Source organism: Littorina saxatilis, linkage group LG1 (genome assembly GCF_037325665.1).
Source record: "Littorina saxatilis isolate snail1 linkage group LG1, US_GU_Lsax_2.0, whole genome shotgun sequence".
NCBI lineage: Eukaryota > Metazoa > Mollusca > Gastropoda > Littorinimorpha > Littorinidae > Littorina > Littorina saxatilis.
Window position 1 is genome coordinate 102,381,277 of NC_090245.1, and position 12,417 is coordinate 102,393,693.

The 12,417-nt window shown below is 41.9% G+C and overlaps 1 protein-coding gene and 1 long non-coding RNA gene across 2 annotated transcripts in view; one reads left to right on the plus strand and one right to left on the minus strand.

Moving 5' to 3' along the window:
* The window catches only part of LOC138948425 (uncharacterized), a 54,619-nt gene that overhangs the window by 15,091 nt on the left and 27,111 nt on the right, over positions 1-12,417 (plus strand). The window lies entirely within an intron of this gene.
* The window catches only part of LOC138948234 (A disintegrin and metalloproteinase with thrombospondin motifs 9-like), a 169,975-nt gene that overhangs the window by 6,563 nt on the left and 150,995 nt on the right, over positions 1-12,417 (minus strand). Inside the window, exons 10-15 of the mRNA XM_070319754.1 lie at positions 11,522-11,651; positions 8,868-9,075; positions 8,312-8,482; positions 5,120-5,293; positions 2,422-2,604; positions 1,619-1,781 (exon numbers count right to left, since the gene is read on the minus strand). Coding sequence (XP_070175855.1) covers positions 1,619-1,781; positions 2,422-2,604; positions 5,120-5,293; positions 8,312-8,482; positions 8,868-9,075; positions 11,522-11,651 — 1,029 coding nt within the window. The remainder of the gene's footprint in view (positions 1-1,618; positions 1,782-2,421; positions 2,605-5,119; positions 5,294-8,311; positions 8,483-8,867; positions 9,076-11,521; positions 11,652-12,417) is intronic.

The following is a 12,417-nucleotide window of genomic DNA, read 5'->3' on the forward strand; positions in this document are numbered from 1 at the left end:
TTATAGAAGACAAAGGCTGGCACGTAGGGGGGTCCAGGGGCATGCTCCGCCGGAAAATTATGATTAAAAATCAAGGAAAATGGAGCAATCTGGCACAATCTGACCATCAGTTTGTGTTTTTCTCCTTTTTACATTTAGTCAAGTTTTGACTAAATGTTTTAACATAGAGGGGGAATCGAGACGAGGGTCGTGGTGTATGTGTGTGTGTCTGTCTGTCTGTCTGTGCGTGTGTGTGTGTGTAGAGCGATTCAGACCAAACTACTGGACCGATCTTCAAGAAATTTGACTTGAGAGTTCCTGGGAATGATATGCCCGGACTTTTTTTTCTTTTTTTTGATAAATACTTTTGATGACGTCATATCCGGCTTTTTGTAAAAGTTGAGGCGGTACTGTCACACCCTTATTTTTCAATCAAATCGATTAAAATTTTTTTAAAGCAATCTTCGACGAAGGCCGGACTTCGGTATTGCATTTCAGCTTGGTGGCTTAAAAATCAATTAATGACTTTGGTCATTAAAAATCTGAAAATTGTAATAATTTTTTTTTATATATATAGAACAATCCAAATTTACGTTCATCTTATTTTACATCATTTCCTGATTCTAAAAACATATAAATATGTTATATTTGGATTAAAGACAAGCTCTGAAAATTAAAAATATAAAAATTATGATCAAAATTAAATTTCCGAAATCGATTTAAAAACAATTTCATCTTATTCCTTGTCGGTTCCTGATTCCAAAATCATATAGATATGATATGTTTGGATTAAAAACACGCTCAGAAAGCTAAAACGAAGAGAGGTACAGAAAAGCGTGCTAAGCAGCACAGTGAAACCACTACCGTGCTGAACAGGCTCGTCAGTTTCACTCAGTTTTGTACAAGCGGCGGACTACGGTCATGCGAAAAAATGCAGTGCGTTCAGTTTCATTCTGTGAGTTCCACAGCTTGACTAAATGTAGTAATTTTGCCTTACGCGACTTGTTTTTTTTTTAGGCTGGGGGGGGGGGGGGGTGGTCCGGAAACACAGGAAACCCCCCCCCTGACTCCTGAGGCACGCACGAATGCCGCCGTCTTTTTAGGGTAGCCAGGTCGCCAAACAGCTTCTCGTCTGATGATAGTTCTTGTTCAACAGGTACAATGCCTATAAGGGGCTGTCATTGATATTTCACTAACAGCTTCTCCTGCAGATGGGTCTCCTATATTTCTTCTTCTTCTTCTGCGTTCATGGGCTGAAACTCCCACGTACACTCGTGTTTTTTGCACGAGTGGGTTTTACGTGTATGTCAGTTTTTACCCCGCCATTTAGGCAGCCATACGCCGCTTTCGGAGGATGCATGCTGGGTATTTTCGTGTTTCTATAACCCACCGAAATCTGACATGGATTACAGGATCTTTTCCGTGCGCACTTGGTCTTGTGCTGTGCTTGCGTGTACACACGAAGGGGGATAAGGCACTAGCAGCTCTGGACATGTTTTGACCTCGGAAAAATCGGAAAAATCTCCACTCTTAACGCACCAGGCGATATAGCCGATCAAGAGGCCGATGTCTAATCCACTAGGCCACTGCGCCCGTCTGGTCTTCTATATAATTAGGACTGAAAGCAAGCTGGACTCACTGGACTGAGTTGTACTGGGAAGTTTGGCTGTACACCTGTGTGTGTTGCACGCTTCTCTGGTCCGTGGTTTGTCCTCCGGGGAGCAGTCGGCGCTGGGTCGCTGGGAGGGGTCCAGGCACCGGGCTTCTCTCGTGCGATGGCCCGTCCCACAAGACTGAGAACACTGGAACACATACGTTATGACTTCAAATCCCAGTTTCCATGTCTCCAATTGTCATTTTACACCCCGTTCACACAGCTCCACAACCTTCGAAGACCATGCCGATCACCCTGATCATCCCCGATCTAAACTGAAAAGTTATTAAATCGGGCATTTGGCCACGACCCGGCTACGCTTATTTTGTACACTTATTTTGTGCATGTTTTAAATAAGCGTGGGGAGAGCGTGCAGCTTCCCGTTATAGGAGATCCCACCCCGACCAAACCACGCTCAAGGAAATCCTCCCACGATTGATCCCGATTGGCCACGCTCTCGGCGTCTATGTGTGAAAGGGGTATAATTACATTGTTAAGGTGATACGATTGACAGCACTGACACCCCATCAAAGTCTGGTATCGTGTTTTTCTTTCTCTCTTTTCACCTTTTAGCATCCTACAGACACTAAGCAACAGAGTGCAATATCTTGTACTTTATTTTTGACCACCTGTGAAACACTTGGTGGACCCATGATCTGAGCTGTTCACAGCGACAGAATGTTGTGCTTACCGAAATTTGATCGTGCACAAATGTATATCCATTAGAAAAATGGATGTGTGAACTGACTATATCTTATCTTATCCCTCAGCCCAAGCTCAACACTTACCTCCGTCCAAGAGGTCATGTACCACTCCTCGCCACACTGGCCACCTTCGCAGGGTTCCCAAGTGTCTGGCCTCTCCGCTGCCAGACAGTTCTCATCGTCCACCACAGTAAGAAGTCCCCCGGGCAAGGCCTTCATGCACACCACCTCCCTCTCCTTGTGCCCTGCGCCACACGTTGCGTTACACTGAAACAGATGAAGCGTAATTAATATGTAGCACTAACCTAAAACCCTAAAACTTTTTTTCATTTCTCAAAATAGCAAAAACTGTTGGCACATTTTGCAAACCATACCGAGACTAAGGGAAGTAACCTCCTTTAAAATCAACTAAATACAAAATGTAAAAAATTCAAAAAAACTACCGAGCTTATCTTTTTTGGTCAAGTAACCCTAAACCTTGGGTGGGACTGGAAAATGTCATGAATCCTGAAGAATTTTAAGGGGGGGGGGGAGGAGGGGGGGGGGGTGTTGGGAGCCCCCAGACGCTGAAACGGATGAAGCGTAATTAATAATTAAGTAGCACTAACCCTAAAGGAGCTAGGTCCTAAATTGAGCCTGAAGTCGTCTTAGAGAAGTTACTTCGCGAAATCTGTTTACCGAAAACTCAGTGCTTGTAACGAATTCTTAGTGTGGTAGTCAGCACGGTAATTCAGCCGAGTCTTCAAAACTTCAAATAGTCAACCGAGACGGTAAATCGTCATAAGAATAAGCTAATCGAGACAGTGTATCTCCACAGATTCTCTAGATAGTAGGCCGAGACTGTATTCGTCATAGTGACGTCACAATGTAAATGTCTATGACGTTATTTTCGTAACCTTGTCTCTTGTCTAGGAAACACGAAGGTGTGGAAAGTATTTCTTAAAAACATAATATTATTGCTAAGACCAACGATAGTGGCATGAAGCAATGTCAATGTGTAGAATTGCTTCATGTTTAATAACCTTCTCGTTCACTCGAGAGCAATGTAACCTAGGAATTGCTTGGCAACAGACAACATTCGTCGTTACGTAAAAGCAACGATCAGTTCCAGTTTGTTCGTCAAGACCCGAAGAAGTCCTGTACGGAAGATTCTAGACAGGTCAGTCAACGATTCATAATCAGTAACTTTCTGATGAAGCCAATCCTTGTGTGTGTTCATGTAATCATTTGTCTGTAAGATGCTGAAACATGTTCTGATTCATTTTACATGTTGCTAGACGAACGATTTGTTAACGGTATGCTACACTTTGTGTGCAGACACTGAATTCTCTTCACCAAGGATTGGATCAGCCGTTTTATTTGTATACCTGTATCTACACTGAATTCGCTAAATTAACCTGTACGTCGACGAAGAATAACCACTTGGTGTAACCTGCTGTAACTGTTGGCGTCGTCGACCCGTTCGTCACTGGATCCTCGTCGACTCCACATTTGCTGTTCATCATCCTGTCTTCATTATTTCTTCGACCTCAAGCTAAGCGACTAACATTATAACCCATCGTCATCATATGTCCAAGAAACTGTGTTTGTCACCAGAAATTTTTGAAGAAGAATAACATTGTGTTCTCCCATTGTGGGCATCTATTTATTAATTAACCTGTAGTAAATAGAGGATGCTGTAAATGTTGAACAATAACTAGTTAGCTAATTATAAAAGAAATTGTTCAAACTAAGATAACGCTGTTGAGTATTCTTTGGGAAAGAGAAAACAGTGTAAGCGCAGAAGGAGATTGTGTGCAAAAAATATCTCATCCAAACGTCTATACCCTAGACTAACCGGTAAAATCGTCACAGTGCTAAAGCTCCGTTGCTAAAGCTCCGTGCGGCCAGCTTCGCGAAGTATACTTCGCGCAGTCGACTTCGCCCAATTGAGTACAGGCTTAAAGGCGGTCCCTAATTGAGCCCAAAGTCGACTTCGCGAAGACTTCGCAAAGTCCCTTTACCGTAAACTCAGTGCTAAAGCTGGGTGCGACCAGCTTCGGAAAGCATACTTTGCGTAGTCGACTTTGTCCGGTTAAGGACATGCTTTACCCATTCATCCTCCACCATGGTAAAGAGTCCCCGTGGTAAAGAGTCCCCGTGGTAAAGAGTCCCCGTGGTAAAGCCTTAATTAAATACTATTAGGAACAAGAGACTGCAGGTGACAAGAACAAGATGTACTCACCAGAAACACGAACAATAAAAACACGAATACAAATATTCGTGTTTTTATTGTAAGTGTTTCTGGTGAGTGTATTTTCATTGTTATCTTGTCCTTAATACTATTACTAAAATCAACAATATACACCACCCTCCCTCTCCTTCTGCCTTCCGCCACATTAAATTAAAATAGATGAGTTAATTGATATTTGTGGGACAAAGGATAATTTTGTAGTGTACGTATACTTTGAAGGATTAATTTTCTTTGGCAAATTTGTAGATATGGCTGTAACAGCTTTTCAGCAATTTCTCGAAGTTGAATGCAAATTATCCTAATTTGCGCCAGCTTTAAAAAAAACTCTGGCAGATCTGCCGAAATGACGGCAAAGTTTTCAACTATTTGAATATTAATTGATTGATTTATTTATTGATTGATCAATAGGTTGATTGATTGTGTGATTGATGGATGATAGATTGATGGACGGACTGGTTGACTTTTTGGATTGATTGATTGATTTGGAAGATAAATTGCTTCCTTGCTTAGCTTGAAATTGAGACAAAACAAAGTGAGTGAGTGAATTACCTTCTCCCATTCCCCAGTGAACCATTGCCCGCCACACGGAGCGTCAGCTTTGCACGACTGCTGGTGCAAGGGGCGAGAATCGCTGTCACAGCTCGTGTCTGGCAGCGGTGATCCCCCTTCATCCAGGCAGGTCACGTGACGCGACATGCTGCCAGACCCACACTCAGCCGGACACTGGAATTGCAATTCAGAATATCATTGGTTCAAACAAGGTTTAATACAATTGAACATGGTACAATAATAAAACGAGAAATAATAGGGACACGAACTCAAGCGAACGGCTTAGATTACGTGCCCCGCACAGTTGGAAAATAACATTATTAATATATACAAAAGAACTATCTGGATCAAAATCAGAGTCAAAATAAACCAAGCAAAAAGTAAGACAGAACCTGCAGAATATCATTAGTATTCCTATTACAGAAGAACCCCCATTTTTAAGACACCCCTTTCTCTCCTCTTTAGACCCCCCTACAATCCAGATATTTGTTAATAGTGTAAATTATTTTGAGATCTGATATTCTCAGATGTTGGGAAATCTTAACAGGATCGATGAGGGGTGGAGTGGGAGTGGGGGTGGGGAGGGGGGGGGGGGGTGCCACTGTATTATAACTAGTGTTTGATGTTGTCATTCAGCTGTGATTATTCAAATTTGTCACTACACCCTGGCCAACATCAGTCTTCAATACTTCGGGTCAAGTATGATTATCCTAGCTAATGCTTCTGTCTGACTATCATCCACTAGGTTATAGATACACCATATTTATGCATTCACATGATTTTTATCAATTTATAGTTGCAGCAGTCATTAAAGACTAGAATGATGATGAAAGCATTACGTTTGAAGGGCGATTAAACGCTCACAATATTAACCATTCAGCGGTGGTATGCACGAGAGTGTTCAACTGGGGGGGACCAAAGCACTGTTTTGGATTGGTTGACATCTGAAACGCATCTCAATTTTAACCCCTTGACTGCAATAATATGTATGAGGTACGTACTTTGCTATCATAAAAAAAAAACTCTGACAAGGGAAACAACCGCTGTATATTGCCCTTTAAATTGCAGCGAGCTGATTGCCTCCCATGGAGAGCATTTTCTCAGTCTTGGTCTAATGGGCGGTTCTGGTGAGGTTATGCCCCTTCTTTCTTTCGGCTGGTAACAGGCGGAACCTTGCGGCAATTAAGATCACACAAGAAAGGAAAACAAGTCGCGTAAGGCGAAATTACTACATTTAGTCAAGCTGTCGAACTCACGGAATGAAACTGAACGCACTGTAGTTTTTCACCAAGACAGCACAGCTTCGTCAATCCCCGCGAGAAGGACTGAAATCGCTCACCTTCCACGTGCAAAACGCAGTGAAATTACACGCCAGAATAGCGCGGTAGCGTATTGTGCTAAGCAGGAAAGCGCGCTTTTCCGTATTCTTGTTAACTTTCGGAGCTTGTTTTGAATACAACCTATCATATCTATATGTTTTTGGAATCAGGAAATGATAAAGAATAAGATGAAATCATTTTTGGATCGATTTCTTAAATTTTCATCGTAAGACTAATTAATCTATTTTCGTTAATTGTGATCACATTTTAAGAGTAAACATGATATATGTATAGATTTTTAGATTCAGAATATGATGGAGAATACAATGCAATCAGTCAATGTTAAATCTGTTTGCGAAAAATCGATTTTAATGACAACTTTAATGAGCAAACTCATTAATTAATTTTTAAGCCTCCAAGCTGAAATGCAATACATGTACCAAAGTCCGGGCTTCGTCGAAGATTACTTGACCAAAATTTCAACCAATTTGGTTGAAAAATGAGAGCGTGACAGTGCCGCCTCAACTTTCACGAAAAGCCGGATATGACGTCATCAAAGCTATGTATCAAAAAAATGAAAAAAAACGTCTGGAAATACCATACTCAGGATCTCTCATGTCAAGGTTTATGAAGATCGGTCCAGTAGTTTTCTCTGAATCGCTCTACACACACAGACACACACATACACACACACACACACACATACATACACTACGACCCTCGTCTTCATTCCCCCCTCTACGTTAAAACATTTAGTCAAAACTTGACTAAATGTAAAAAAGTGCATTGGTCCCAAATAGCATGTTGCTTTGGTAACAGTTTGTGTGTAAGTCGTGCATTTCATACGGTAAAAAGACAATGGTAACAGGCGGAACCTCGCAGCAAGATCACAGGAGTTGTCTCGCGTTATCACCCCAGAAGCGCTATGGTATTACATGTAATGGTTTTCTTAAAATTGATTTGTCAACTAAATTCTTCTGGTAGTCAAGGGGTAGTGTGACTCAGCGCTTGGTTCCCACCCAGTTGGACACTTACTTGGTAACAGCACCCCAAAACTATACTTTTGAATTGTATTTTTCAAAAAGCATACAAGTATATATAGGGCCCCCCCAAAAATAGGTGTGGTTACGGTAACATAGCCCAAAAAAATAGGGTAGGAAGGTAGGCAATCACTTTTTTTTTATTTTTACTTTTTTTTTTCTAACGTGTACAAATTAAACCTACTCGACAGGGAAATAAGTGTGCGACTCGAGCGCTGTCGCTTTCATTGCGTTTTCTGCACTCGGTTGTTGTTGTTTTTGTTTTTTGTTTTTTTTGACAAATGTAATAAAAAGTTATGGGGTCGGCCCCTAAAAATAGGGTAGGTCGGGTTACCGTAACCAAACCTATTTTTTTTTTAGGCCTAGTCTAGCTGACAGTGAAACGACCGAATTTCAGCTTGCAACAGGGTAGATACAATGGAACCCCCCTTTTAAGACCCCCAAATTTAAGACTCCCTCCTTTTATTTTTAAGACCTTGTTTTCTCAGACTTCCTGCTCATAACCTCTGTAAAATTACCCCCATTTTAAGACTCCCTCCTTTTTAAGATCTTGTTTTTTTCAGACTTTCTGTTCATAGCCTCTGTAAAATGACCCCATTTTAAGACTCCCTCCTTTTTAAGATCTTGTTTTTTTCAGACTTTCTGTTCATAGCCTCTGTAAAATGACCCCATTTTAAGACTCCCTCCTTTTTAAGACCTTGTTTTTTCAGAATGTCTGTTTATAACCTCTGTAAAATGACCCCCATTTTAAGACTCCCTCCTTTTTTCCACATTTTCTCAGATTTGTGGAGGTTTTAAAAGGGGGGTTCCACTGTAAAAGAATATAAACTTACTTGTTCAGGCCAATCTGTGTAGTACCACCCCTTCCCACAAGGCCCCATTTCGCATGCTTCTTCATAGGTAGGTTTACTTCCGGGGCAGAGGTCGTCTGATACGTCAAAGCCTGTCTGATCCACACAGATGACGTCACGCGTTCGGATGCCTTCTCCACACTGGACAGAGCACTGTGATAAAGAGAGACATTACACGGTGATAAAATATGGGAGTTGGTTGCTCCGAAGGCCTTAATTCCTCTTTGGCAAGTCCGACCCCCTTCCTGCCAATGTCAATGATTCACTGAAGTTTACTGGCACTGGAACCGACAACTCTCTCTCTCTCACTCTCTCTCTAACACACACAAACACACACACTGACACACATGCAACACCACCATCACCATCCAGCACTGACATCATTGTTGAACTAGCAGTTATATAAGTGCAGTGCTGCTTAGTTTAATATTCTGTCTCTCCTATCCCTCTCTGCTGTCTGCCCCCCCGTCCCCACACCCCCCTCCGGTAACTGAATAAAAAAACCACACACAAAACCCTAAGAAACTCAAATACATACCTCCGACCAGTTCCCCTCTCTCCAGGTGTTGCAAGGCAGGTTCTGACAGGCTCTTCTGTCGTCGGGTTTGGTACCCTCGCTCAGACAGTTCTCGTCTGGCATGGTCACGTTCAGGGTCGCCGAGACGCGCGTCAGGCAAGGAACCAATCGGGACTGTTCCCCAGGACCACATGACACACTGCACGGAGACCACTGGTTTGGCTGCCATCTGCAGAGCGGAAGTTTTGATATCAGCACTGACAGAGAATTGTATACAGTGGTGCCTGCGATGAAAGGACACCCTTGGAACCAGCTAAATGTGTCCCTACATTGCAGGTGGCCTGTCATGACAGGTATACTTTGGTAGAGATAATTGGGTAATCTTGAACTTTAGCGTGTTAAATTCATAGCTTAAAATTCAGAGGCATTTAAGTCTCCAAATTTGTAGAACCAGCACTTGTAATCATAACAAGTCATTTTAGATCGCTTTGAAGTTACGGAATGAACTCCGATGAACTGTACGAATGCATTTCGTTTACATGGGCCAAAGAAGGAATCATCCGTGTGAGCGAACAAGGGAGACAACTCTTTCGTGTAAATGATGTCCCATGGTTGACAACGTACGCCATTTTCGGTGCATTTTCGTCGATTGAACAGCCAAATTAATTAATTTTGCTTAAGTTTGAAGCTCAATACGTCAATTAATTTCACGAAAAAATGTTCTTTGGCTTGCTTACATGGACTTGTATAAAAAATAAGTAAAGAATGTCACTGGATTCTGAGCTATGAATTTAACACGCTAAAGTTCAAGATTACCGATAATTGACAAAGAGATGCCAGAAGGTTTCTTTTTACATTTAGTCAAGTTTTGACTAAATGTTTTAACATAGAGGGGGGAATCGAGACGAGGGTCGTGGTGTATGTGTGTGTGTGTGTGTGTCTGTCTGTGTGTGTGTGTAGAGCGATTCAGACTAAACTACTCATACTCATACTCATAACATTTTATTGATCCAACAAAGGAAATTAATTTAGTCATCAGCACATATAGGTCATTAATTAATAACTATGAAATTTGACATGAGAGTTCCTGGGTATGATATCCCCGGACGTTTTTTTCCCATTTTTTCGATAAATACCTTTGATGACGTCATATCCGGCTTTTTGTAAAAGTTGAGGCGGCACTGTCACACCCTCATTTTTCAATCAAATTGATTGAAATTTTGGCAAAGCAATCTTCGACGAAGGCCGGGGTTTGGTATTGCATTTCAGCTTGGTGGCTTAAAAACTAATGAGTGAGTTTGGTCATTAAAAATCGGAAACTTCTAATTAAAATTATTTTTTTATTAAACGATCCAAAAACAATTTCATCTTATTCTTCGTCATTTTCTGATTCCAAAAACATAAACATATGTTATATTTGGATTAAAAACAATCTCTGAAAATAAAAAATATAAAAATTATGATCAAAATTAAATTTCCGAAATCGATTTAAAAACTATTTCATCTTATTCCTTGTTGGTTCCTGATTCCAAAAACATATAGATATGATATGTTTGGATTAAAAACACGCTCAGAAAGTTAAAACGAAGAGAGGTACAGTAAAGCGTGCTATGAAGCACAGCGCAACCGCTGCCGCGCCAAACAGGCTCGTCACTTTCACTGCCTTTTGCACTAGCGGCGGACTACGTTCAGTTTCATTCTGTGAGTTCCACAGCTTGACTAAATGTAGTAATTTCGCCTTACGCGACTTGTTAAATGGGTGTCCTCTCATCAGTGAGGCCACACATAGCAGGTACCACTGTATTTCCATTATATGGAAATTCCGGTCACTTCCTTCCTGTTGAAATCATTCAGCAACAGGATTCGCGCGAGCTAACCAGGTGTGTGCGTGTTTAGGCGTAACTGATCAGCTACGTGAACTTGTTCAGTTTCAGATGTTCTAAATGTTTGTGCCGATTTTAATGCGGGAACCTTGCTTTTGTGAATTTGATTTTCAGGGGTGCCTTTATTGAAAAATAAGCTTTTACATGCAATAAGCAATCCTGTCTTGGGTTTTTGTTATCTCTTTTCATGAGACTCAGAGCGGCAATCCGAAAATCACTGTGGCGTCATCCACGGCAAGAACAGTGACGTCATCCATGACAAGAGCTCAGTTGGTAGCGCGCTGGATTTGTATTCAGTTGGCCGCTGTCAGCGTGAGTTCGATCCCAGGTTCGGCGGAAATTTATTTCACAGAGTCAACTTTGTGTGCAGACTCTCTTCGGTGTCCGAACCTCCCCCCGTGTACACTACATTGGGTGTGCACGTTAAAGATCCCACGATTGACAAAAGGGTCTTTCCTGGCAAAATTGCTTAGGCACAGTTAATAATTGTCTACCTATACCCGTGTGACTTGGAATAATAGGCCGTGAAAGGTAAATATGCGCCGAAATGGCTGCAATCTACTGGCCGTATAAAATTTCATCTCACACGGCATCACTGCAGAGCGCCTAGAACTGTACCCACGGAATATGCGCGATATAAGCCTCATATTGATTGATATTGATTGATTGATCACTGTGGCGTCATCCAAGGCAAGAACAGTGACGTCATCCACGACAAGAACAGTGAGTAAGACAATGGACAGAGGACTGACCGTGCCGGACAGTGAGTAAGACAATGGACAGAGGACTGACCGTGCCGGACAGGGCCTGGTGTTGCACGTGACTCCCTTGGCCTTGGGTCGCTCCACGTTGCGACAGTTCCCGTCGGTGACCACGGCCTGTGTCCGCATGTCCAGACACACCACCACGGTCTGCTGCATACCTGTACGTCACAAACACACACGAAGTGCAGATATTACAGTGAAACTCCTCGTTTAAGATCTGTACCCCTCCACTTCCCTTGGCCCTCTTGATTTTTAGCTTTTCGTTCATAACCTCTGAAACGCAGATGTTACAGTGAAACTCCTCGTTTAAGATCTGTACCCCTCCACTTCCCTTGGCCTTCTTTTCAGACCTTGTGTTTCAGGTTTTCTGGTCATAACCTCTGTACATTCACCTCCTTCCACGGACTCCCTCCCTATTACGACCTCATATTTTCAGACTTCTGTACTCTTCGAAAGGGTTTCCACTGCACCTAGTCAAGCTCTGAAAGGAAAAATTATTCTTTGTGGACCACAATAATTACTGTTCCATATCAATTAAGAGTAGGATAAGCCTGCTGGAAGGGACGTGTGGGGCCTATATTTGTTCGACCAGTTCAATAATAAAGCTCGATCACCTTCCTTTTTCTTTTTTCTTCTAAATTTGGATGATATTTTGTGTTAAATTTACTGACTGTTCTTGCTTAGTGTGTAAGGGCTTGACTGTCTGCCATGTTACTCTTGTAAATTTGTCTGAAGACACCACCATAAGCCGTAGGCTTGTTGTTTTCACCTTATATCGATGTACATGCATTTCTTGAACATGTAAAATATAAATAAACAATGTTTAATCCAATAATAAAGCTGCATACGCTTTACCTAATCTAAGATTAGTGCCATGGAGAAACAAATATGTGACCCTCCACCACGGAATGAGTCGCATGTCAG